Below are 25,425 nucleotides of genomic sequence, written 5' to 3'. Positions count from 1 at the left end.
CTTTTGTGGAAACATAATTTGTACTCCCCTCCAGTTTAATACTCCCATCGTTCCTTCGTAGTTGGGGCAAAATTTTTTGGCACGGAGTTTAAGCAATGAATATTGAGTGTGCTAAATAAATAGATAAAAAGTAAAAACAGAGAATAAAGTAAAAAGTAGAGCTGGATAAATATGCCGAAATATCTCACTTACCGTATCGAAAAAATACCGAAAAGACCGAATTTACGGTATACCGCAAGTTGCGGTACGGTATGATACCTTGCCGATAGATTTAGGTACAGTAAAGATATATATTTTCCTATACCGCGGTATTTGTAAAAAAATTGATATATATATTATATTTATAATTTATATAAAAATAGTTAAAATGCTAAAATCCCTAACCCTACTTTCACATTTTAGTTCCGCCGCCCCCAACCCAAAGCACACTCAAGCAGAGATGTAAATCAAGTCCACTGTATAGATTTGATCGTGGTGTAATTTTAATCTTTTGGACATTATTTAAATAGGTGAAATTTTATTTTAAATATTTCGCTATAAAATAGGATTTTTTTGTATGAAACACAGGTATAACGGTATACCATACCTTATTTTGGTATACCGAGTACGGTATACCATACCTTATTTCGGTCTACCGTAAAAGTTGTATACCGAAATACGATATGCGGTATGACATTTTCTCATACCGCAATTTGCGGTACGGTATGCGGTATGACATTCTCGGTGCGGTATATCGTAGTAAAAAGTGAATAAAGTAGAGAGAATAAAGTAAGACAATAACGTAAAAAAAAGTGAAAAAAATGACTCAACTATGAGGGTACGGATGAAGTAAATTTCATTAGTCTCTCTAACATTTTGATTTCGATTGTTTTTTTTTGGAAATCTGATTTCGAGTGTTAGAACTACAATTTCTACTTTCAGTTATGCAAAATGCATTATACTTATACTGTTATACATACACGATGCATCGATTTTATTCACAAAATTACAAAAAGAAATTAATCTATTCCCAGCCTACTTTTCAATTTGAAAATACTCAGATTCTCTCAAGTCATAACTCATTCCTTATTATATGCGCCTCAATTTTGCAATTTATGAGAAAATTTTGAAAACATAAAAATTATTTATTTACACACCAATTTTATGATTATAAAAAATTGAAACTGACTAATAAATCAACGATATATTAATAGCTGAGCGTATTTTGATACGAGTAAAATAATTAAATATTTACAGTGTCCAACTCCTTGATCGGGGCGGGGCCCACTTGTGCGTATTCAAATTTGCAATCGGCTTCTCGGAAAATCCTTCCCCAAAAAGAAAAATCAAAAGAAAAGAAATTGAGGGGAATACAAGTTTCACCGTAATTTGTAAATCCAAACATCAATTATTATCAGAAAGAAAGAAAATTGTTGAGTTGAGCTGAATTGGAAGAAATTGGGAGAGGGATATGGCGAATTTGTACGTTCGGGCGGCGCCGACGACGGATCTGAACCGGAACACGGAATGGTTTACCTACCCCGGCGTCTGGAGCACCTACATCCTTATACTCTTCTTCTCATGGCTGATGGTCCTCTCTGTCTTCGCTTGCTCTCCCGGCATGGCGTGGACCGTCGTTCATCTCTCTCATTTCCTCGTATGCCTCCTTCCTCCTCATGCATATCTCGTGATTCCGTTTTTTTACTAGATTTATTTGCTGGGATTTTCTGATCATCGATTCTGAGTGTTACCGCTTCCTCATGGAATTTGAATTTTGTTTCTGTTTAATATTTTCTAGGAAATTTCTGTTGAATAAGCTTAGATACTGATTCCGAATTTTGATTTATTACACGGATTAAGCTACGCAATTAGATTTTCTCTCTTTTATGATAAATTCGAGAATTCTGAGATCCTGAAAGCATTGCATTGATTTGATTTTTGCCGCGGATCCAATATTTATCTTCACACAGGATAATGTGGAGTTCTGTTTTTGATTGACTTCTTGATAATCTTTGTCATGTTAAAACAAGGAGGATTTGATAGTCTTTGGAAAGCCATTGGAAGAGTACATTATGAGGAATTCCTTATCTTGAGTATGGGGGAATTGATATTCTGATAGTTCATATGCCTATGTAATTATAATTACATGTCGTTTTAATAGAAAATACTATGTTGAAATAATCACCAACCCTTGGAAGCTCTCTCAGTATTAATGCCAAGTTTAGTTGTTCTCCTGATATGAAGCGAAAGGGTGACAACCAGGGAAAGCCCTTGATAGTGTATCAAAGGAGGAAGAAGCGTGAGGATCGGGATTGAGTCTACATTCGTGGGCTGTGTAATTAGTATAAATATTGTAAATAGTGTGTATTTTGTAAATAGGAGTGTGTATCTTGTAAATAGAATAAGGGGCGGTTATGATGCGCCTGTTGGGGGGGAAAGTCGGTTATTATGATTATTTCCCTATTAATAGTTTAGGAGATTATGATTGAAAAGGATATATATTGTATCAAGGAAAAGCCTGGGGCTTGGGCGGCACTGCCGATTGAATAAAGAATTTCTACAATTGTTTTCCTTTCAATTCTGTTCTTAACAATTGGTCCGACCTGCCGGATCCCGTCCTCACTTGAAAATGACGAGATCGCAAACGGAAAGGATGGAAGCGTTGGAAAAAGAGCAGCAAGGGATTCGAGAAGATCAGAGAGCGATGAAAGAAAGTCTGGAGATAATTACTGCTACCCTCACCGAATTATCGGTCGCCGTCAAAACTAAGTCGGAATCTCACTCCGGCGGAGGAGGGTCCAACAACGACGATGGTAACAAATCAGAGGAAGGTAGCGACACGGGCGAGAAACCCGACCAGGGGAAGAACAAAGGGGGTTTGCAATTGCCGTCGTTCGACGGAATGGACCCCATCGGTTGGCTAGCCCGTGCCAACCAACAGTTCGAGATAACCGGAACTGCGACGGAATTCCGAGTTGCAGCGGCGGTGGTGGCAATGGAGGGACCGGCTTTGTATTGGATGACTTGGCTGCGTTCTCGTAAGCCCTCCCTCACATGGAAGGAATTTTCGGAAGCATTGGTTTCTCGGTTCGATACTCGTTTCCAAGGGGACGCATTTGAGAGATTGGCTGATATTAAACAAATTAAGGGAGTCGAGGATTACGTCAATTTGTTTGTTCAACTCTCAAGTCAAGTACCGGGCTTAACCGACGCTCATTATCTCGGCTACTTCATGAAGGGTCTTAAGGATCCAATACGAGGATTCCTACGCCTATTCAGGCCGACTGAACTGGAATCGGCAATGGAATTAGCACGTGATGTAGAAGATAATTTGGCAATCCAGGGGGGAGGACGTACAAGTTTGAATTGGAATAATTCGACGCCAAGGAGAAGCGGCTGGAGTCGAAGCGGTTCAATGGCTTGGACTGACTCGATAGGAAGGCCAAGTCAGAATTTCACTAGTAGTAACTCACGTCCGGGTGAGAAATCTTCTATGTCAAGGGCCAGTGAAGCGATGCAGCATCCACAACGACCTCGTTTTACGAGGATCTCTTCGCAAGAATTGGCGGAATTAAAGGCTAAAGGGCTGTGCTTCCGGTGTCGAAAACCTTATTCTCCGGGGCATGAGTGTAGCCTCAAACAGTTGCGAGTAATGATCACCGAAGGAGAGAAGATAGACCTGCAGCAGTATGAATTTTATCAGCCAACGGGACTTGAGGAGATGAACGAGGAGCATGAAGAGTCTGGCGAAGGAGACGTTGAGTTGCCATTATATTCAATGGCGGGCATTGATACCGCTCGGACTATGCGCCTGCATGCAAAGTTGGGAGAACACACTATCATAGTTCTTATAGATAGCGGAGCAAGCCACAATTTTATATCAAGGGCACTCGTGGACCGGCTGCAACTACAGCCCGATCGAGAGGAGCGATTCGGCGTTCTCTTGGGAAACGGTTTACGCCAAGAAGCGGATGGGGCATGCCGGAAAATTGAGGTAACATTGGCGGGATGTCAGTTCCTATTAGATTGTTTTGTGTTTCCGCTAGGTGGTGTAGATATGATCTTGGGTATGACATGGCTTTCGACCTTGGGAGAGGTGAAGCACTACTACGACAAAATGATAATGAAGTTCGAAAAGGAAGGTCGCTGCATCAAGCTGCGGGGCGATCCTCAATTGTGCCGGGGACCTATCGGACTAAAATCATTAATCAACTCTCGCGATGCACAAGTATGGGCGATAGTACTAGAAGAAAAGGGGGACGCTGAAATACACGAGCAAGAAGGGGTACAAGAAGTGCTGCAACAATTTCACGAAGTATTTGGGGATCCGAAATCCTTACCACCTGAGCGAGTGACAGACCATCGCATTACCTTGGAAGATGGTACTCGGCCAGTTTCTGTGCGACCGTATCGTTATGGGCATCACCAGAAGGACGAGATTGAACGATTGGTGAAGGACATGTTATTGGCAGGGATTATAAGACCGAGTTCGAGCGCCTTCTCAAGCCCAGTATTGTTGGTTAAAAAGAAAGACGGGAGTTGGCGATTTTGTGTCGATTATCGAGAATTAAATAAGGTGACGGTACCGGATAAATACCCCATTCCGGTGATTCAAGAGATGCTTGACGAGCTGGCTGGGGCGGTCGTTTTCTCCAAAATTGATCTTCGATCCGGATATCACCAAATCCGAGTTGCATCCGAGGACGTACCCAAAACCGCATTCCGAACTCACAGTGGTCACTATGAATTCTTGGTCATGCCCTTCGGCCTCACGAATGCACCGGCGACTTTCCAATCCACTATGAATGACATGTTCAGGCCCTATTTGCGTAAGTTTGTGTTAGTTTTCTTCGACGACATACTCATCTACAGCCGTTCGTGGGAGCAGCATCGAGTGCACTTGGAAACTGTGCTTTGGATTTTACAAGAAAATCAGTTTTTGGCAAATCACAAGAAGTGTACATTTGGTTGTCGGCAAGTCGAATACTTGGGTCACATAATTTCGAAGGATGGAGTAGCAATGGATCCGGATAAAATTAAGGCTGTGCTAGAGTGGCCGAGACCTTCGAGTATACGCGAGGTACGAGGATTCTTGGGTTTGACTGGGTACTACCGCCGTTTTGTCAGGGAGTATGGCTTAATTGCGAGGCCATTAACGATGTTATTAAAGAAAGACGCTCCCAAAGGCTTTGAGTGGACTGTTAAAGCGGAAGAGGGCTTCTGTCGCTTAAAGAGGGCTCTTACGGAGGCACCGGTGTTGGCATTGCCCCAATTTGATCGCCCCTTTGTTATCGAATGCGATGCTTCCGGAACGGGCATAGGGGCGGTACTAATGCAGGAGCGTCGACCGATTGCCTATTTCAGCAAATCTTTGGCTGATCGTACCTTGACAAAATCGGCGTATGAACGGGAAATGATGGGCCTCGCTTTAGCCGTTCAGCATTGGCGACCTTATCTACTGGGAAGGAAGTTTGTGGTGCGAACCGATCACCGGAGCTTGAAGCATTTGCTATATCAGAAGATTGTTACTCCCGCGCAGCAAGTTTGGATTGCTAAGTTGATGGGATATGACTTTGATATTGAGTATAAAACTGGAATTTCTAATGCTGCGGCGGACGCTCTATCACGACGGGACGGTGATGCCGAGTTGTCAGCATTAAGTAAGGCGGAGTGGCTGGGCTTCGAGGGGATCGAGAGCGAGCAACGGAGTGACGAGTATCTCAAGGCCATCATCGAATCAATTCAGCGGCAGCCGGACAGTAGACCGGGTTTTCGGTTGGTGGGAACGAAATTATTCTTTCACGATCGCATCACGCTACCGGCAGCATCGCAATGGATTCCCGAACTTCTTCATGAGTTCCATGATACCCCGTCTGGGGGACACGCAGGAGTATTGCGAACATATCGACGGATCGCAACCAACGTTTATTGGAAAGGTATGTTCCGTACTGTTAAAGAATATGTTGCTAAATGTTTGATTTGTCAAAAGATGAAATACGAGGCAATGTCGCCAGCCGGGTTGCTACAGCCGTTGCCTATTCCGCAACAAATTTGGGAAGATATTTCTATGGATTTCATCACATGCTTGCCTAAGTCGAAAGGATTTTCTGTGATATTGGTGGTGGTTGATAGGTTATCTAAGTATGCTCATTTCTTACCATTAAAGCCTCCGATCACTGCTCGCTCGGTGGCGGAAATCTTCATGAAAGAAGTGGTCCGCTTGCATGGAATTCCCAACTCCATTGTTAGCGATCGTGATTCCATGTTCATAAGTGTTTTTTGGAAAGAATTATTCGCGCAGTCCGGTACTCGCCTCAAGTTCTCTACAGCCTACCATCCTGAAACGGATGGTCAAACGGAGGTGACGAATCGGGTGTTGGAGACATACCTCCGTTGTTTCACTAGCGAGCAGCCCAAGCAATGGGTGAGATGGTTGGCATGGGCAGAATTTTGGTACAATACTTCATACCAAACCGCGGCGCGAATGACTCCCTTCGAGGTGGTATATGGTCGGCCGGCTCCAACTCTTCGCCGTTTTCTGCCCGGGGAGTGTAAAATGCCGGCAGTGGTTGAAACTTTGGCCAGCCGAGATGAAGTTTTGCAGCGACTTCGGGGAAATCTAATGCAAGCACAGCAGGAGATGAGCATTCAGGCCAACAAGCACCGTCGAGACGTAGAGTTTATGATTGGTGATAAGGTGTTTCTGAAGGTCCGACCGTTTCGGCGAGCCTCGTTGCGGGATGGTAAGGATCATAAGCTGTCGGCTAAGTGTTATGGGCCTTTCGAAATTCTTGCTCGGGTTGGGAGCAGAGCATACAAGCTGCGCCTTCCGGAAGGCAGCAAGGTACATCCGGTGTTTCATATCTCTCAACTAAAGAAGGTGGTGGGAAATCATGAAGTTACAACTGAATTTCCGGAATCTATAGAACTGCCGGTCTTGCCAATGCTCGAGCCAGAACAAATCTTGGCATTGCGGGTGATTCCAATGGGGGAACGTGAAGTTGAGCAACTATTGGTGAAATGGAAAGGTGAGGGTGAAGATGGGGCTACTTGGATCGACTTGCAACATTTTATGGGGCAATTTCCAGATTTTGACCTTGAGGACAAGGTCGATTCTAAGGGGGATGGAATTGATATGAAGCGAAAGGGTGACAACCAGGGAAAGCCCTTGATAGTGTATCAAAGGAGGAAGAAGCGTGAGGATCGGGATTGAGTCTACATTCGTGGGCTGTGTAATTAGTATAAATATTGTAAATAGTGTGTATTTTGTAAATAGGAGTGTGTATCTTGTAAATAGAATAAGGGGCGGTTATGATGCGCCTGTTGGGGGGGAAAGTCGGTTATTATGATTATTTCCCTATTAATAGTTTAGGAGATTATGATTGAAAAGGATATATATTGTATCAAGGAAAAGCCTGGGGCTTGGGCGGCACTGCCGATTGAATAAAGAATTTCTACAATTGTTTTCCTTTCAATTCTGTTCTTAACATCTCCACTAAAGTTTTCCAACTTGAGTAATACTTCTTATATACATACTCAACTTCCCCGTTCATTTTTGTGTGGAAACCAAATCAAAACTTTAGATTTGGTACTGAAATCTCATTTGCATTAGTTTAAGAGTACAATAATCAACATATACCTATCTAAATTCTTCTAGGCGCCGAGGCGCTCACGTAGTTTCATCTTTAATTGTACTGTTATAACTTCCAGTGATATTTTTTATTGTTTGTATGCTAAAACTTAAATAAAGTCAATCCAATGTTGTTTCCGACTGTAAAAGAGCTTTGTAGTGATGTCCATTTTCTGTTAAAGGAAGATGTGCTTATTGTATGCATGAAGTATCTGGATCGCTTATTGGTAGAGTATTCCATCTTTCCACCATTGTGCCTTGCTGATGCCGTTTGTTTAGCTGCAACAGCGTTACCATGGAAAGGATATTTGCAATTATTTGATGTCACAAATTTTCATATTCTTATCTGATCTGATCTTTTTCAGGTCACATATCACTTTTTTCACTGGAAGAAGGGGACTCCATTTGCAGAAGATCAGGGTATCTACAATAGGTTGACTTGGTGGGAGCAAATAGACAGTGGCAAACAACTTACTCGTAATAGGAAGTTCTTGACAGTCGTTCCTGTAGTTATGTAAGCCTTCATATCATTTTTTCTTTTCTTCCCCTTACATTTTTGTCTTTTGTTACTTGCTATAGTTCATACGGCATTTTTTCTTATATAGGATTTATTTTAACTTTTTGCTTTGTATTGATTAATTTGAGTCCCTTATACCTAAATATTAATGATAATATGTGAATCCTCTCCCTTATACTTAAATAATAATGTGAATCCTCTAAGCACATCTTCTCTCGTTAAGCAACAATACTGTATGTTGGTGTCCTTTAAGCTAAACCCTTTCTGTCACCTGAGGGATAGAATTGATGTTTGAGAATACTAGGTGGTTAATAATTGGCAGGTGATCTGAATGCTGAACCCTGCTAAAGCACAATATCCTTTATCTTCTGATACAGTGCAAGAAGGGTTATGAGAGTAATTTACCTTGATAACTTTTATTTTTGAAATATGATTGCTATGTTTTCCTTTTTCTAAATAACATTTTGATAACACCTCATTCTTAGAAAGGTTGTTCGATTCTCCTTTTCTCTACATTAGCCATAAAAGAGATGTTCAGTTGTATGTCTCCCCTGGGAAGGATTAAATCCATCCACCTGCCTCTTTATTTGTGAAGCCAATATACACGTAAAGCATCTATTCCCTGAGAGTTTCCAAATGTATTGTATGTCATGCAGTCAAAGTGATTTCGTTAGCCATGTGATGTTAATTTTAAGATTTTCTTTGCAGTGGCCTTTAAGGCCCTTTGCTTAGTTGAGTCGCTGAGAATTGTGTTTTAAAGAAGGATGAGTCGCTGAGAGTTAAAGTATACATTATTAGATAGTATTTGTTTATGACAATTATTGTATGAATGGAGTGGCCAATCATTAATTAATCTCATTGTAAATCTATAATTCAAATATCATATTTTTCGTTGCTGTTTGCATAACAAATTTCTCCTTTTCAAGATGAATATATATAAGCAGACAGCCCATGATAATATTATAATGAATTTGAGTGAAAAGGGGGAAATGGGGTTGCCCAGATTTTTTTTCCCCATCCTAGCTGTGGAAAATTATCTAACCTACAGAACATGTGGAAAGAGTGTTTTCCATCCTTTTTGCTAAGATTAACATGGAACAATAATAAGTAGTATGCAGCTGCATTATTTTAGCTTTTTATTCATTTTCTTTGCATTATTTTTAAGCACGTTTAGTAATAAAAGTCCTCACAGCAGTTTAGTACTTTCAAACCAATATTCAGTGCACAATCAGATAACTAACCAGTGAACTTAATCCATATAGCCTCCAATGCCTGGAAGCTTTCTGAAGTTAAAACTGTAAAAGCGAGTTATACTTAAAGATGAGCTATATGCACTTTCCCATGATATGGTAAAATACAGTTTATCTGTGATTCTGTTGGAAGATTGGCTTGTGATTGTTGGAAAAGTATCACATTTAACTTGGCAACGTACCTGGTACACATTTCCAATTCCGTAATAGGAATATTGAAAGCATGCAAAATTTATGCTTTGAATTTCTGCTGAAGTCAGGAGATGCTACAAACATTCTTATGTATGTATATGATTTTCATTTTCTTTTTGGCATCTTGCATTAGGCATTTTAGGTCCTACATTGGATCCGACCCCTTTGCGTGAAATTTTCGTCTTATCTTCATGGCGGTACTTTATGTTTTAGGATTTGTTTGACTTGGAAGAGTGCATTTTCTTTTTTCTGTTATTGTGTCTTTACTTATCCTCGTCTTCAAGAATGCTCCGGTTCTCTATATATACTTTCTTCAGGGGATTCTATACTTGTGCGCATGATGAGACGTAAAATGGGAAAACTTATTACATGAATGATTCCCTTTTTAGCTAGACAAAGAACCATCATGTAGTATATTATGGTGCATTTTTCGGTTGACTCGAAGTCCAAACATATGTCTACATATATCGTGTATTTGATGGATGCATCCTTTCTTTTATCAGGTACTTGATAGCCTCCCATACAACTGACTATCAACATCCTATGCTCTTCTTCAACACTCTAGCTGTTTTTGTTCTGGTTGTTGCCAAGTTCCCACACATGCATAAAGTTCGCATCTTTGGAATAAACGCTGATCAATGAACTTGTGTCCGTTAAGCATCCATGTGAAGGTTCAGCTTCAAGTCCTACATCTTTATTATTCGGGTTTAGAGATTGCTGAAGTTGTGCAGCTTGGGAACTAAAAAGATGTCAGTTGATTAGCTATTGGTAAACCCCTCAGAAGCTGGTTACTCTCTATATGGAACTCTTTTATTAAGTACTGAAGTTTGCATTTTTGTCACACATTTTTTTTTTAACTTTTATATCATAGATGCAGATGCTTAAGTACTATGTTCTGTGGAGACAATAGGATGACTAGTGCGTTGTTGAGTTGATTGATGTTTCCATTAATTTATGGGTTGGTATTTAGTCGTAGGGGACAAATAGTATGTAGTAATTGTGGTTGTGGAGACTTTGGTTTCCACTTGAGTTTTATGGGGTCCTACTTGTCTCATACAACATTAGTCGTTTTGAAATTGGGCTCTGTATTGGAGGCATGATATACATATATATGTTTAGAATAATAATATGGATTATTGAGTAGGGAAAGACAATACTTAGCACATAATTATGTGTTTTTTTGTTGAACCAGGATTTGGTGGATGCTACTGGTTGATCGTGGACATGTGTAGGTACGTCCCTCAACCAGTAGCATCTCTTTGTTTTCCTTTCTTTCTACATGATTGTCCTGCCGTAGTGACTGGTCTTATGACTGAGATATGTTTCGTATGCGTTTTCCTTCAGTTCCGTATCTGCCATGTTGTACTGAAAATGGGGTTGAAGTTTTCCAATGCACGTTATTATGTGATGTGCTGGTTGAGTAGAATATTATGATTTCTTCAGTTGATAATGTGATTGGACCCAAAAGAATGATAGGTTTTTGGATGGAGTGTGGAGAAGAGAGAGTAAGTTGAAAGTGAAGACAAGAATTTGATTCGAAAAATGGTTTGATTAAAAATAGGATGTTATGTGTTGATTGAGGAAATTTATGGAAGGAGGCATATGTTGTGTTAGTGACAGCGATGATAGTGCACATGGAGGGTAGTTGCATTGTTGTGATATGTCTAGTAGTGGCCGTTATATAGCAGAAACAAGGAACGTGCATTCCAACTCGCTAAACGATAAAATAGTACGGACGCTGCTCTCTCTCTCTCTCTCTCTCTCTCTCTGATTACTAAATTTTACTCCTACAAAAGAGTTTTTATATCCATTTCTTGGCATTATAAATAAACTTTTTATTCACGGAAATTAAGCACGAAATAATGCTAAATTATTTCTATGGTTATGTATTTTTGTGTTTATACGAAAATAAAGGCAAAAGACAACTAGATATTTTTTCATTCATTAGATCCTTATACCAAATACATTTTGTTTCATTAGGTCCTTCTACATGCTTTTTTTTCATTAGATCCTTAGAGCATCCACAACGGTGGCAACATGCCGTCCGTCTGTCATTGCCGCCGGCAAGGATACGCTTGTCTGCTGCTACACTCTTGCCGCTGGCACGGACGTGCTCTTAGCTAAGAGCATGTCCGTGCCAGCGAGCAGGGCGGCGTGCCGTGTTTCTATTGGCCGTTGGCAATTTTTTTTCTTTTTTTTAAAAATCGAAAATAATATCAAAAATTTTAAAAAAAATTCGGATTCCCAAAAATATACAGATTATATTACCATTTTTTTGAAATTTTTATTTTGGGATTAAATTTTTTTTAAAAAATTTAATCCCAAAATCATCTATAAATACACACATTCATAATTTATTTAGGCGAAATTCGGCCACGAGTAGTGAGCTTTTTTAATTTTAGGAGTTTAATTATGTAATTTTTAATTTTTAGGATTTTAATTATGTAATTTTTATTTTTTAGGATTTTAATTATGTAATTTTTAATTTTTAATGTATTTTGTAATATTATTCCGAGTATTTTTAATGTATTTTAATTTTGTGGAAATGTTTTTATTTAAATTGAATAATGGAATGGTGAGACCCTTGTGCTCGTCCTTGCGGAAGAGCACGGATGTGGGTGTTGTGCTCTTGCCTAAGAGCAGGCAGAAAAAGTGGGGCCGGGCCCACAACCGTGCTCGTTGGCAAGAGCACGGTTGTGGATGCTCTTATACTAATGATTTTACACTTATATTATTAATTTGGTTAGTTCTTTATTTAACATACTTCAAAATTTTAATTAACTTTTCTTATGTTAGTTGATTTTTTTCCAAATTATTTATTTTGGATCAGCTGCAATATCAATTCAAGAAGCATTGGGAAAATAAACGTTTTTTGATATTTCATGTCATCAAGTTATAAATTTATCATTTAAAATAATAATAGTCAATATTGCAACTGAATTAACTTCAAAATAATAAAAGAAAAAAAAGAAAAATAAGTTAATGTAATTAACACAAGAAAGATTTAATTAAATTATGAAGTCCGTTAAGTAAAGATCAACCAAAAACCCTCGTAAATCAAAATGCATTAATATAAGGTCCGAATGAAACAAAAAAAAAATTGTAAAATGATGTAATGAAACAAAATGCATTGGTACTAGGATCTTTAAATGTGTTTTACCCGAAAATAAATGACAATAGTTTAGAAGTGAACTTGAGTTGAGTCTTCCATCTAATAGAATGGGGTTCAAATCATCATGGATGTTGATGTTAAAGGAGAATCATTATTGATCACCTTTTAAAAGAAAAGAAAAATGGAAACGATGCAAAAAAAAAAACTCCTTCATGAGTTGTGGTGCTACAGATTTTGGGGTCGTGATTATGCCCACACCACACATAGTGCATTACAACAAATAACAATATATGAATATATCCATACACAAAGTGGTATATAATAGTATATGGTAGTGATAAATGTAAACGACATTTCTTCTATAAGCTCTAAACTATGATTTAGACCATTAGATTTTAAGATTTAATGTCAACAGATGACAAATAACGTTAGCACGTGGTAATCGGTTGACAATGTCAATCGGGTATTGTAGAATAGATCTAAGTGGGAGAGAGGAGATTATTCCTCAGCAGCACAATTGTCTAGGGGAATGTTTGTGGGTCCCATTGAATAACAAAAGTGAGTAGGGTTTTTCAGATCTTTCAACAAGTGATAGGAAAGGTGAACATGGCATGGGGAACTCTTTAAAAGTAACTTGGGAAATTTATATCTATTTATATGTGTGAATGAATTGAATGAGTCTGTATCACTGTTGATGCCTGTTTGGATACCAATACCATTATTAGGTAAATCTGCTTTCCTCTTTTCTCTGAAGATGCAGCAGGTGTGTACAAACTATCTCCTCTAATTAGCTAGACCTAACCACAATAATCAAATCTTCATGAAAAAAGTGCCCACATATTTGTAAATATTTCTTAATTCCAAAACAATAGCATGCATGATATACCAAAAACAGAGAATTGAAGAAATTAACAAAAAGTATGTGTTTCCAAACAAAGATATAGCAAATCCATTACAAAGCTGAATAATTAAAAAGTTGAGTTATAATTAAGTTACTCCTATTACACAATTATATAGGCAAAGAAAATGAGACTTAATTCTAATTCCAAAGTAGCTCTCTCCTTGTGTTGATAGAAGAATAAACTAGTAGTGCAGCTGGTTAATTCCATTCAAAAATCAAGGCCAATTGCAATCTCTTCTTCTATCACTATAAACCATCTCCCTCACTTGCTACTGCAACCTGAAGCCATATCTAAAAACAAGCTTCTAACACCAACATCCTTAATAATAATAATAATTATTATTATTATTATATAACAACCAAAGATACTACTCCACATAGATATAATTACCTAAAACTGGAACACAATATTAATAGGTCAGTTTTTTTCCCAAGCTATCTCCCATCAGTAATTATAAAAAATAGATAATTAATGGATAAATTTACCATGATCCACCACCATTCCAATATCCATGATCTCCTCCATTTTGATGTGGAGCATTGTTGGGAAACAGAAGCTTCCCACTCGTTTCCGGAAGCCCCTGGAAGCTTCCATAGCCGCTCACAAGCCCTTCCAGCGAGAAGTTGAGCGAGGACGAGTACGGATCCGCCAGCAACGAGAGATGCTGCTGCGGCGGTGAAGATGAGATGATCTCGCTTAGGGCTTTGAAATCGTGGATTTTAGGGTTTTGTGGCGGAGGCACCAAATTAGTTGAAATAGAAGGCTTGTTCTTGCGGGAACCACCGCCGACAGGGATGTTGCGGAGGGAGCCGCCTTCTGTCCAGTAGCGGCGGCATGTTTTGCAGAAGTATCTGGGCTGAGAGAGGCTGTAGTTGTTGTAGTAGCAGAATTTGGTGTTGGTGGAGTTGCAGCGAGGGCTCTTTCTGTGGCCTCATTTTCCTCTCATTTGATCCTGACCACCTCACCTTCTCATTCACCTATCATATTAATCTTTTATCAAAACATGAATTTCAAAAAACTAAAGCTGACAAGTTTGTGTATATATATATGTATTTATTGTACCTGTGGAGGAGGCCATTGAGCAGCGGTTGAATCCATGGAGAGGGGAAGGCCAGAGGGAGGGAGAGAGAGAGAGGTGTTTGAAGAAGTAAAAAAGCAGTTGCTTTCTTGAAAGTGTGTTTAAAAGCAGGAAAAGGAAGGTTTTAAAATGGTTTGAGAAGGGCCTACAAGCTCCCAACTGTGTATCTATAATGTATGCATTCATTATGATATAAGCTTCCTACAATTTTGGTTTGGGGAACAAGTGAATTGTCATTTCTTACGTCACTGCTTTGTTTAGTGGTGTTGTGTGTAGCTTCATAATTAAGTAATTATACCAATTGAAACTCATAATTGATCATCTAGTAAAACAATTAACAGTTTCTTATGACGTATGTCCATTCATTAATGTTGCATATTGTCATACATTGGCTTCTTTTTTTATGAAAAAAATGTCGTGTGATGGAAAAGATTCGACTCGTTATAAGTATAAGGGTTCGCTTGATACCCATCATATCCCCAGAAAATGCGTTGTTTCTGGTCAAACTCATATGTTTGATACCCTTATTAATATTCTCGCTGACCCGTGTAAATAATCGTGGCCTGCTGAGGCCCATGAATGTAAACTGGCATACGCTTGTTAACTTATCGGGACTATTGCCCCCGATAGTTATCTCCTTCTCCAAAAATAAAATTTCCTTCCCATCACTGCCCTCATTCCTTTACACACTGACTTTAAAACTCCACCAAATGAGTTCATACCAATTTTTTTGAACTTCCGTCATCGGTGTTGTTCGCGAGAAGGTGGTGCAGCGTTTGAACGAGACAAAATCCGAGTTCAGTTCACTGTAATTTACAATTCGATAATAATTGATGTATCAATTTTTTATCTGCTACATAGATAGCAGATCTGGAAATTGAAGGACGCAAATCTGAGTTCAGTGACGAGCACTCAACCCCAATTTTTGAACAGTAAATCGAATTCTGAAAAGGTTTTGTTTCACATCTTGTCGTAATTTTCACATCTTGTTTGCTCTTAAATTTTGTGCAATTGATAATATAGGTTGAGGAATAATGTTATGTGACTTTAATTCTCGCTTGTTGTTACTTGAACCCAAGAAGATTAGAATTCAATTTAATTTGATGCAAGAATTTTATTCAATTTGAATTGCATCAAATTGATTTGTGCGCTTAGAGTGTTTCCAAACTTTTTTTTATAGAAACTGATTAGTGCAATTTGAATGCTTGCATTAAATTGATTATTGAATTGCATCAGTTTGAATTGCATTATTTCTTTGTCTAAAATCAATTGACAGACTAAATTTTGTGTGTTAGTTTTTCCAAATACAACAAAGATGCCTACTAGTGGTTTAAACATAGAGTCTTTGGTTGTGATTATTTTGGATATAATTCGTTTGCATCACCTACGGATTATATGTTGTTTGGATGAGAAAGGGCTTCTCGTAAATGGGGACGCAGCTGAAGACACAAGGAGGATACGTCGTAAATTTAGCCGACTGCAAAGGATCCCCACTCAAGTTCATCGATTCACAAGGTTGGCAAAAGTAAGTGACCGGGAATGTGTAGATAACCTTCGAATGGATCGAAATTGTTTTGGCAGATTATGTATCCTACTTCGCGAGATGGGAGGTTTGGAAGATGTCAAATATGTTTTTGTTGAAGAACAAGTAGCAATGTTATTATATGTTCTCTCACACCATAAAAAAATCGGATTGCTGGCTTTGAATTTTGGAGATCTGGTCAAACAGTGTCACAATATGTTCACGTTGTCCTCAAAGCCGTTATCATGCTTCATGAACTATTCCTTGCTAAACCTGTTCCTGTGGATACTCAATGTCAGGATTCCAGGTGGAAATGGTTCCCGGTACAATCTCATATTTCGACTCATGTGGATGCTCAAAGCCAGGCATGTAGGTCAAATTGAGGACTAAATGGGAAAATGTGATTTTTTATAAGGGTAGAAAGGTCAATATGCAGCTAAATCTGCATGTAAAATTAAGAGATACTACCTCTTTTTATTAATAGTACTACTTAGTATTACACTAAGAGATACTACCTCTTTTTATTAACTTAAGAGTTATTTCGTTTTAAATGACAGTGAGATACATGAAACACTCTTTAGGAACACATAGCTTAGTTCCCTCGTTGATGGCTTGATGCCTTGGGGGTTTGATGGTGCTTTTACATGCTAGGATGAAATCATTTTATTTTTAGAGACAATACGTTAACACTATATTATTAGTTGAAACTTTATTTAAATTGTAGAAGGAGTGTTTTTCGCTTCAATATGTAATTAGTTGTTTAATTATTTTTTGCTGTAATTTTTTTACGTTCCGTTCTGTTTAGTTCAATTCTTCAAATAATAGATACATCATCCGTTCACGAATATGAGTCTCGTTTTTCCATTTTAGTCCGTCCGCGAATAGGAGTCTCGTTCACTTTTACCATAAATGGTAATAGGGTTTCACCTTCCACTATCTCATCCCGCTCATCTTTCATTTAAAACTAATATATACAAGTGGGACTCCGATAAACTCGTAGTTTATCAAGTATTTTGGATGTTTAACGTGAATATTTCAGTGTTTTATAGCTTATTACTTGAGTTTGCATCCATTATCCACTATTTAGGTGTTTTGATGAGTTTGTTGAGTGTTTGTAGTTAAAACAGGTGAAAAGGAGTTCGGGGCTGGAGTACAGAGAATTCGCCCGACCGGGCGCATTCTCTAGGAAGAATCGCCCGACCGGGCGTTTTTTAAGGAGTCCGGAATCCAGAGAGTTCACCTGACCGGGCGTTATGGCAACTTAAAATTGCCCGACCGGGCGATGCGTGCGGGATGTATATTTCCACCCCGGGTATAAAAGAGACCTAGGTTTTCGACACCAAGAGAGGAGAGACGCCCAGAAGCAGTTTTGAGAGGGTTTGAGAGCGGATTTGAGAGACAAGGAGTCCCAATCCTCAACAAGGTTGAAGAAGAAGACGAATTGTCGTTCAATCCATCCTTGGGAGTATTTTCATTGGTTTTCTTGTTCAATTCAATGTTTATGGATTATTCTTGTGTTTTTGAGTTGAATATGAGTGGGTAAATCTTTTGTAGAGTTTTGGTGAAGACTACAATGAACACTTGTGAATAATTCAATAGCTTTTGATTACCTTTGCTCTTGTGATTATTTTGTTTCATTCTTATGCCTTTTCAATTCAATTGCTTAGCTACCAATTGGACATGTTGACCTAGATTTGTGTAATTGAGAGATACCGGTTTAGGATTGATAAAAGAATGAACAACGCCTAGATAATTTGCATTCAGGAAAAGGAATTTTCTAGAGTGAGGGCTTGGGTCTTTTGTTTAAAGGTGTTAATTGTGAAGTATTAGAAGGAGACTTCAATATTAATAGTTAATCAACGGGTTGAGTGCACTCGAGAGGGGGCTTAGCCTAGACTAGCGACTTTCCTACTAATCCTAGAGACTTCAATGGGTAATCGAAGTTGCTGAGTTGCTTACATTGTGGTTGTTGTAGTCGGATCCATGGCTCTACCTCGATATCCTATTTGAAACTTGCTCTTTTGTCTCTTGTTTTACTTTGTTTATGTTTAATAGTTACATACCAAAACCAAACCTTTGATTTGTCTAGATAGTACTCCCTCCGTCCCGGACTACTCGCACATTTCCTTTTCGGCATGGAGATTAAGGAATGAGTGTATAACAAAGTCAACAATTGCGGCTGTAGGTGATAATTTTTACTAAAAATGGAAAGAGTGCAAATAACTTGGGACGCCAAGAAAGGAAATAAGTGCAAGTAGTCCGGGACGGAGGGAGTAGTTAACATCAGTCCGTAGTACTTGAGTTTATACATTTTGTCTCTGTGGGATACGATACTCTTGCTTGCTTTGTGCTACACTAGCCCCGTACACTTGCGGGAATTTCTTGTGTTAAAATAAGTGGAGTCAGACTCATATCCCACTAACTTTTTTCCACCCTCTTTTCTTCACATTTCTTAAAACCCGCCCGCCAAGAAATGAGACTCCAAATGACGGACGGATGGAGTAGTTTATATACAATTTAAAGTTTTACCATATTAATTTAAGGGCAAATTGCCTGTAAAGTCTTAAACTTTCAACATTGTTTAATTTTTCTCGTAAACTTTAAATGTTGTATAAAAAGTCATGAACTTTACCAAACTGAGTAAATTTACCATCTGACCCGACCCGATAGATTTCTGACACAAACTTATCTTACTTTAGGGTTCAATTCGAATTGTGGAATTAATGCTACTTTTATGCTGAATTTGATTTGTGGAATTCGATATGTATGTTTGTGTCGATTTGTATGCTGAATTCGATTTGTATATTTTCATTTGTTCTATTTGTATGTCTATGATAGTCCAAGGTCAAAGATTGCAAAGATAGAAGAGAAATAATGTAAATTAGTAGAGTTTTTCCAAGTCACATCTTCGGTACTCCACAGATGATAAGTAATTGTGTAAGAAATCTATCGGGTCGGGTTGGATGGAAATTTACACAGTTTGGTAAAGTTCATGACTTTTCATGCAACATTTAAAGTTCACGGGAAAAATCAAACTATGTTGAAAGTTCATGACTTTATTGGCAATTTGCCCTTAATTTAAAAATGTCCCTGAATTCATTTTTTTATTGTAGGGATCAGATCATTGGGAATTCACTAATTAAGGAGACCTCTTTATGTATTTTAGTTCGAGAGATAGTCAATCTCTCAAACACAGACCAGTTACACAAGCTAATCACGAGTATAATGCAAGATATCTAAAGAATCCTAGCACTACTTGAATCTCCACCGATTCAAGCCTTAGCCTTCACTGAATATCACAAGCACACTCAATAGCACCGTTAGTAACACCAGACATTAGATCCTTACGGATCTAAGAATAAGTAGTAAAAAAATATAGTAACTAATAAGAAATCAGAGGATTACAGCAACTATACCGATCAAGGATCTCATCTTTCTCAATCAACAATCACAATATGAGCACTATAGGACAACCTGAACTAAAAATCCTAGGGTTTCACCGATTACCACGCACCATAGCTTACTCTACACGAAGAACACACCAGACTCATATGCTTCACTCTAACAATACCAGAACGCTTATAAACTCTCCAGAAACCATCAAATCTCCTTAGACTTAGGAGACCAAACAGAAACCGGTTTAGTGTTGGACTTCGCAAGGAAATCCAAGAGGATAACTCTGCTAGAAGTGTCATCGATCTAACTCACTAAAAGAAGAGAGTAGATGACTAGAGAAGACGATCGGAGAAGAGAAAAGGTGAAAACATAGAGAGAAAATCCTAGTCTCCCGAAGAAAGAGACAGAGAGAGAGTCAAAGAAGAGTTTCGGACCTAATGGATAGAGCCCAAGAGTCAATGAGACTAAATGTCTCACAAAACAAACAAACCTCAAAACGAACTGCTTACAGCCATGATCCTCGTGGAGTACTACGTGGAGGCCATCGGTGTGCCTAGGGTAAGTAACGGGCTGACAAGCAGTTGGGCCGCCATCACACACATTAATTAGGGCCAGGTGCTTAATACAATTAAGCTGAGCCCATATCAAAATAGAGATAGGTCCACCAACATATCCCATATTTATTACGGAAGGAAAGATTAGCACAAAAATAATGAGAAATGAGTTAGCATTAAAACAACACCACTGTAATGTACAAGGGAAAAATAATGATAATTCCGAAGAACCATTGAGTGTATTTTAGAGTATATAATCCGGTTCACACAATATATCAAGTTTAATTAATTAACTCTAATAATACTATGATACTACAAGAATACAGTGTCGTAAGTAGTACTTCAAGTGTCAATCCACAGGGAGGTAGAAGATTGTTTAAAACTTAAAAACTTAAAAAGATGTAGCATAAAGATTTGATTTTGAAAGATTGGGACAAACGAAAATTAAATATTAGCAATTGAAAGACTTTTGAAATGGGAAAATATGTCACTCCAAGTTCCATACTAGACTTGTATTATTCTACACCTTCAACAATGAAACATATGAAGGGATTAAAACATCAACCTAATCACATGCACTGAACATGTACAAGATGAATAGTTCACCATTAGCTGAAAACATAACCTACAACTCATACCATTGTCATTGATTCGTCAAGCAATACTTATCATATAGACCCGCGGATTTCAAATCAAACTTCTTTAACTCTACCAATCCATTTACAAAACACCCATAATGCATCAACTATAAAGTCCAAGGTCTTTATTCAAAGGTTGTAATGGGGTTAGGGATAAGGTTGGATAAATATGGATATGAAACGTGGTCTGTCGTGTGAGTGTACGTATAATAAATTCCTAGATTGAGCTACCAAGTCCACTGAATCCACTAAACACTAGGTCTAGAAACTCAAGGCGACACGGAAGACTCTGGCTATGGACACACAAACTCTCGCGTTTCAAAGATCCCTCAACCCGTTATACTATAGACTAGTATAGAGAAGCAAGGGGTCGATCCCACGAAGATGGACGCGCAAGAAAGCATCTAGAGATTTTTGGTTAGAAAACGGCTGCTGCCACGCAAACTTTGGTTGAGGTATTCTACTTCTAGACCTAGGCACAAAATTAGACACTAGACCTAGTAAACTGTAAACAACATGCAGTGCTTTAACATCCTTAGAACTACGGACTTTTAAACTTACATCCAAGATAGAGCAAACGATTACCAACTATAGCTAAACAGAACACAACTAAAAATTGGGGACCAACTCCTAGAAATATCAAATACGGAATTAAAGCTGCAACTAACTAACAAAGCATCTAACTAACAACGACATGCATCACATCAACTAAATCAAACACGAAGATGGAGAAAATAGAGCACATACCGAGATTCAAACAAAATGTAAATATTCGGGCGTCGGAAACTTGCAAACAACCGGAAATAAAACAGATCTACGTATACTAGGCGGAATGAAATGAAAACACGAAAGCTAGGCATAAATCTCAATCACTCTTCAAATCCAACGTCGGAAGCTCAATCCACTCCGGATCCAAGCAGTCTGAACCCAACAGCAACCAAAATCAACTCCATAGTTCCCGATTCACCCAGATCTACTTCGATCAACACCAGATTCCAGCAATTTCACCAAATTCATCAACGAACACAAAACTCAAACATCCAACTCAGCAACTACAACAAACGCAAAATAATGAACACCCATAATCGAAATCAACAGAAACTCGTTAATGGCGAAAAACAGAAATTTCATAAACTAAAGCAATTCGACAGAAAACAGGGCAGAGCTCCGAACGGCGAAGCTCGGTGAAATTCACGACAGAAAACTAAAATGAAAGCGATTTAAATTGTTTCTTCGCCCTCCACGAGGACGGTGTTACACCGACGACTAACTAGCAACCAGTAACCCAGAACTACCCTACAATTTCCCCATGAAAACCTAAAAGTGTGTAGAAGTGAAGTGAGCTGCAAACCCAAATAGTAGTAAGGTTTATTGATGAGGCTAAAATGAGGCTTATTTTAGTAGCTAAGTGATTGGCTAAGTATTTGTACACAACAAAAGGGATTAAGCTCGAAGTGGCTTCTAGGGGATCATTTGTTGGACTAGGCATGTCAATATTTGGCGATGGAGTTCATCCTAGTGCCTTATCATCCCTTATCATTAACACAAATGAATGCAAGCACTCAACTCAATAAAGCAAATAGATCCAAGATAATTTCCACAAGACATATGACTTTCACACTACTTAACTCAAGAAATCGGTTGTAGTCACAAAATGTTCTTTCAAACAAATCAATGCACAAATTCCATTAGTCCTAAGCTTCAAATATCAAGTAAAATCAAGCAAGATTTCCCAACAGAAGTCAGAAGATAAAGCATGCATCCGTCAATTACATTGATTCAAAACACCTTTAGCATACAATACACCCATGAAAACGTGCATCATGCATAAAATTCATCCAAACTCAAACAACCCCCCCCTCCAAAAAAAAACTTGAATGCTTCATTGTCATCAATGCAAGCAAAGAAGAACATAAAAAGTAAAATGATAGAAGACTCCCCCAAACTTGGCATGAAATCCATAGCATATGAGTGGGACAGTGGGTGTATCTTCAATTGTAGGTGTGCTCCCTCATAAGCTCCAATGTGCTCCTACAACAAACAAACAAAACAAAACAAAATAAAACAAAACAAAACATAAAGAAACATTCAATTCAAAATAAATGCTTGAGGAAAGAATTGAGCTAACAAAACCTCCAACATATGGAAATAAAAAATAAAGAAAAACAAATAAAAACTTGGGTTGCCCCCCAATCATCGCCTTTGTTTATAGTCGTTGGCTCGACCTTCTTCACTCTCGACTTCTATCCATGCTTCTCCGCCTTCTCTTACTCGATAACCACTTTCTCGCCATCAACGAAACATGACCATATTAGTCTTGGTTTCAATCACAACATCACCGGTTTCTAAAAATGGCCTTCCAAAGAAGATAGGCATGTCCTTGTCCTCTTCTATCTCAAGGACAATGAAGTCAACCGGCAACACTAACTTATCCACCTTGACTAAAACATCCTCGATAATACCTCTTGACTTGATGATTGAGTGGTCAGCAAGCTGGAGATCAATATTAATTGGTTCAACTCTTTCCTCAAGACCAATTGATCTCGCAGTCTTCAAAGCCATCAATGATATTCCCGAACCTTGTCAAGTAGGCATCTCGGGAACTTCTTCTCTCCTATCTCGCAAGGGATCACACAACAACCGGGTTCTCTTCTTTTAGCCGGGATTTTTCCCGTCACCAACTGTGAGCAAAATGCGCTCAACACTACTACACCATCTTCTTGAATGTTCTCCACCAAGGATACATCTACATTAACTTTCCTAATGATATTCATCTACATTAACTTTCCTAATGATATTCATCTACATTAACTTTCCTAATGATATTCATCATCCAATCGAGTCCCTTCTCTTGAATTATTTTCTTTCTCTTCTTCTTCTTCTTCTCGATTGGGAAATGAGGCGGCTGGATAAAATCTGAAAAATTATATGGACTCTTCGGATCCATTGCCGGATTTAATTGATTCTTCTTGCAGATATCACTCATAGTTGACTCTTGTTTTCCTTGTAGACTTTCTCTAGCTTCTGTAGTGGCCCACTCACTCCCCTCATCCGCCCCTGCGTGCGAGGTTTGTGAGCCAAACAACTCGTCCGCCCCTGCGTGCAAGATGTTTGGGCCACTTTGTGCATCTAGCACGATTGGAAACTTAAGCTCATGTCCACTTCTTAACTTAATTACCTTGCAATGCTCCTTTCCTCTAGGGTTAGGAACAGTGTCGCTAGGAACGGTACCAGAAATTCTTGTGTGAGATGTTGTAGCAAGCTGCCCAATTTGAGTCTCAAGGGTTCTCAATGTTGCCTCGACTTGTCCAAACTTCTCCACAATCTTATCTTTGAAATTCTCATTCTCCTTTTAGCTCTTAGTCATGAAAGAGATTATATGCCCCATTTGATCTTCATAAGGCAGTTTTTTCATAAAACCTGGAGGTTGAGTGTTGTTCCTCCATCGGTTTCCAGAAGTGTTACTAGGACTAGCCTGATTCTAATTCCCTTGTTGCGGCCTCCAATTTTGTTGATTGCTATATTGAGGTCCTTGGTTGAAGCTTTGATGATTGTTACAAATGTAGTTCACATCCTTCATTGGCGGTCCTTGAAGACTTGGACATTGATCTGTATAATATCCTCCTTGGCATACCCCACACTTCAACGCAACTACAGCTTAGGGCTGATGAGTCAATTGCAAGGCTTTGACAGATTTTGTTATTGAAGATATTTGAGTATTAAAATAAGCCATTTGAGCCTCTATAGCTGATACTCACTCTGGCTCCTTAGTAGCACCAAATGTATCTCCTGCACCCACCTTTCTTGGATTATGCAAGTTCCTTTGATTGTTCGTCAATCTCTGAAATAGTGCCCTCACTTCATCATGGGTCAAATCATCCAAGTTCCCACTTGACCATGCAGTCACCAACCTCGTGCCTTCATGATTAAGTCCCTTGTAGAATTTCAAGAGATCATGCCCTGGAGCTAGTCAATGACTTGGGCATTTCTTTAACAAGTCTGTAAATCTCTTCCAAGCTTCGGCAAATGACTCATCAACTTCTCAATCTTCATTGAGGAATTGTACTCCAAAAGAAACTTCGACTTCAACTCTTCAAATGTTTCAATATTGTAGCACGGTAATGAGTCATACCATTCCCTTGCTTTCTCTCTCAATGAGAAAGTGAATAAAGCTCTCTTGATCCGATGATGCTCCACATTTGGCGGTCTGTGAGAATTTGTCAACTCATAGAAGACATTTATATGGCTCATTGGGTCTTCACCATCACGTCCATGGAAAAGATTTCCTTCATTCACCAAATTGATATAATGAAGTGGAATGTTGACATTGTCATTTGGGTAGGTAAACTCCCTCGGGTGTTCAACTCCCGATCTAAGGATATCTCCAAACCTTCCCACAGGTGGTGGGGCTTCATTGTACTCATTCCCAGCCATCGATTTTGCTTCTGATTCTGTCCAACTATTACTTTCTGAACTTGAGCTGAATACGAGATTCTCTCCAACTGGACTTTGATAACCCGGATAGTTCTCTACTTCTAGACCTCTCGGTAGTCTTCTATGATATGTGAGCTGATAAATGGCGGAGTACCCCTTGATCTAGTGTGCATTCACTATTCTTTTTTTTATGACACCTACACAACAGAAAAGAAACCAAG

At 38.7% G+C, this 25,425-nt stretch overlaps 2 protein-coding genes across 2 annotated transcripts; one reads left to right on the top strand and one right to left on the bottom strand.

Moving 5' to 3' along the window:
- Nucleotides 1-1,304: 1,304 nt before the first annotated feature.
- Nucleotides 1,305-10,717, top strand: LOC121758615 (ORM1-like protein 3). Its single transcript, XM_042153990.1, has 3 exons — nt 1,305-1,636; nt 7,975-8,123; nt 10,072-10,717. The coding sequence occupies exons 1-3, from the start codon at nt 1,451-1,453 to the stop codon at nt 10,208-10,210; spliced, it is 474 nt and encodes a 157-aa protein (XP_042009924.1). The 5' UTR covers nt 1,305-1,450; the 3' UTR covers nt 10,211-10,717.
- A 2,649-nt stretch (nt 10,718-13,366) lies between these two features.
- LOC121757472 (dof zinc finger protein DOF3.7-like) lies at nt 13,367-14,660 on the bottom strand. The gene is made up of 3 exons (XM_042153013.1): nt 14,645-14,660; nt 14,068-14,512; nt 13,367-13,978 (listed from the first exon to the last, which is right to left on the bottom strand). Exons 1-3 carry the CDS (start codon nt 14,658-14,660, stop codon nt 13,969-13,971), a joined length of 471 nt encoding a protein of 156 aa, XP_042008947.1. The 3' UTR covers nt 13,367-13,968.
- Between the last annotated feature and the right edge of the window lie 10,765 nt (nt 14,661-25,425).

Source organism: Salvia splendens, chromosome 12, assembly GCF_004379255.2.
Source record: "Salvia splendens isolate huo1 chromosome 12, SspV2, whole genome shotgun sequence".
Taxonomy (NCBI): Eukaryota; Viridiplantae; Streptophyta; class Magnoliopsida; order Lamiales; family Lamiaceae; genus Salvia; species Salvia splendens.
The sequence above is the reverse complement of the archived record's forward strand: the minus strand, read 5'-3'. Positions and strand labels throughout refer to the sequence as shown.

Bases quoted from the DNA above. Each gene is read 5' to 3' on its own strand.
- LOC121758615 (XM_042153990.1), top strand. From the start codon at position 1,451: ATGGCGAATTTGTACGTTCGGGCGGCGCCGACGACGGATCTGAACCGG. The intron at 1,637-7,974 runs GTATGCCTCCTT...GATCTTTTTCAG, and splicing joins TTCATCTCTCTCATTTCCTC to GTCACATATCACTTTTTTCA. The intron at 8,124-10,071 runs GTAAGCCTTCAT...TTCTTTTATCAG, and splicing joins ACAGTCGTTCCTGTAGTTAT to GTACTTGATAGCCTCCCATA.